Source organism: Entelurus aequoreus, linkage group LG01 (assembly GCF_033978785.1).
Source record: "Entelurus aequoreus isolate RoL-2023_Sb linkage group LG01, RoL_Eaeq_v1.1, whole genome shotgun sequence".
NCBI classification, from domain to species: domain Eukaryota; kingdom Metazoa; phylum Chordata; class Actinopteri; order Syngnathiformes; family Syngnathidae; genus Entelurus; species Entelurus aequoreus.
The window spans coordinates 59218512-59220396 of record NC_084731.1 but is presented as its reverse complement, the minus strand read 5'-3'; the positions used below and the strand labels follow the sequence as shown (position 1 = coordinate 59220396).

The 1885-nt window shown below is 52.9% G+C and overlaps 1 protein-coding gene across 1 annotated transcript; it reads right to left on the bottom strand.

The window, feature by feature from the left end:
* Window positions 1-274: 274 nt before the first annotated feature.
* On the bottom strand, window positions 275-1669 carry LOC133646406 (ammonium transporter Rh type B-like). Its single transcript, XM_062041767.1, has one exon. The coding sequence runs from the start codon at window positions 1667-1669 to the stop codon at window positions 275-277; it is 1395 nt and encodes a 464-aa protein (XP_061897751.1).
* Window positions 1670-1885: the final 216 nt, after the last annotated feature.

The window sequence follows — 1885 nt, the reverse complement described above, 5'->3', positions numbered from 1 at the left end:
CTTTATTTAGAAAATACATTCGAAATACATTTTGGTACCGGTACCAAAATATTGGTATCGGGACAACCCTACTATGTTCATTTATGTTAAAAAAAAAAGAGACTGGCTGTATATTTTTTCCAAACCAAGTTTATTAAATACAACAATGTAATGTACAGATATGAGAATTGTCAACATTTACAAGTGGAATGATTCACATTTACAATATGTAAACCCCCCCCCCATTTTAGGCATGGAGGATCGCGACTCATGCTCTCTCGTAATCACAGGTTCTTCATGGCTTTATCATTTTAACCTGACTAACGTCTGAAGGCAAATCAAAGAAGACTTCATCATCGAAACAGTCCTCGTCCGCTGGAGAAGCCAAGCATGGCAGCTTCAAGACCAGACCGGTCAGCAGCCCACCGACAGTAGAAGCTGCAATGGTGCTGAAGATGGCCGCCACCTGGTACAGAGCCTGCTCCTGCGCCGTGCGCCCCAAGCCGGGCTTCAGTCCAGGAATCAGCTGCTGCAGCTCCAGGAGCTTTGGATCTCCATCCGGTGGAGCCCGGTGGGAGAAGATCTGGTACATGCTGGGACCGTACCTCTCCTCCGTGGCCATCAGGATGGCGCAGATCCCCGCCGTGGAGGAAATGAGGCCGGTGAGTCCGTGCAGATTGTGAATGCCGCATTGGTCCTGGATCTTCATGTGGCGTGCCAGAAAGGGGCTGAGGTACTTGTATCCCAAGAAACAAGCCGTGCAGCCCATAATCCCCAAAGCGTAGGCGGCCGACGGAGAAATCATCATGTCCACTGACGCCCCGACTGTCACGCCACCTGCCAGCGTCACGTTCTGGATGTCGGCCATTGTGAGCTTGCCTCGCTTATTAAAGACGGCGGAGAGAGCGAAAGCAGTCAAAGTGGACGAACTCAGACCGATAAAGGTGTGCAGGATGGCTCTGTGTTGGTCGTCGCCTTTAAGGGTGAGGGCGGAGTTGAACGAGGGCCAGAACACCCACAGGAACAAGGTCCCCAACACTGAGAGGATGTCGGAATGGTAACTGGTGACTTCTTTGGCGTGTCCGTCCCTCAAGGCCGGCCGGTACAGCACGAACGTCACCCCCAGACCGAAGTAGCAGGCAAACAGGTGAATCAGAATGCTGCCGCCTGCGTCGTTGATCCGGATGTACTTCAACACGGCCCACTCCACCGCCGAAAACACAGGGATCTCCAGCAAGGCCATCACCAGGAGCTGCACCGGACTGGTCTTCCCCAGCACGGCCCCGAAGGAGATGAGCACCACGGCGCAGGCAAATTCCGCGTACAGCAGGTTGAGGACGCCCAGGTGAATCTGTCCGTGGTGGTAGAACTGGAAGAACCCTTGTATGACGATGGCCCACTGGATGGCGAAGGTGGCCGTGAGAAAGTTGAAGACCATCCCGCTGAAGCCGTAGAATCGGCAGAAGGCCAGCAGGCAGCCGAACCCCACGAAGATCATCACCTGGACGTCGGCAAAGTAGGGATAGTCGCGGTACAGGGCGTTGTCCATGGGGTCGGTCTGGTTGTTTTGCAGCCGGGCGTCGGTGCTGTCATCGTAGGTGACAAAGACGGCGTAAAGAGCCAGGATGATTGCCTGCAGCACCAGCACCAACGCCGGCAGACGCACTCGTAAACTTGTCGCAGCGTTCATGGTCGCGAGCTGGTTCTCCAACAGTTGCACTGATCCCCGCATTTATATTCCCCTTTTATCTGATAAGAGCGGCTAATAATGATTAAAGAGCACGCAGGTGACAGATTATTTAACAAGGCATCAACCCTGACGGCTGCACTTTAGTCCTCAAGGACACTTCTGTCCTACACTTCACAGGCTCACAGTTTGAACAGATAAAACAGTAGAAGATAAATA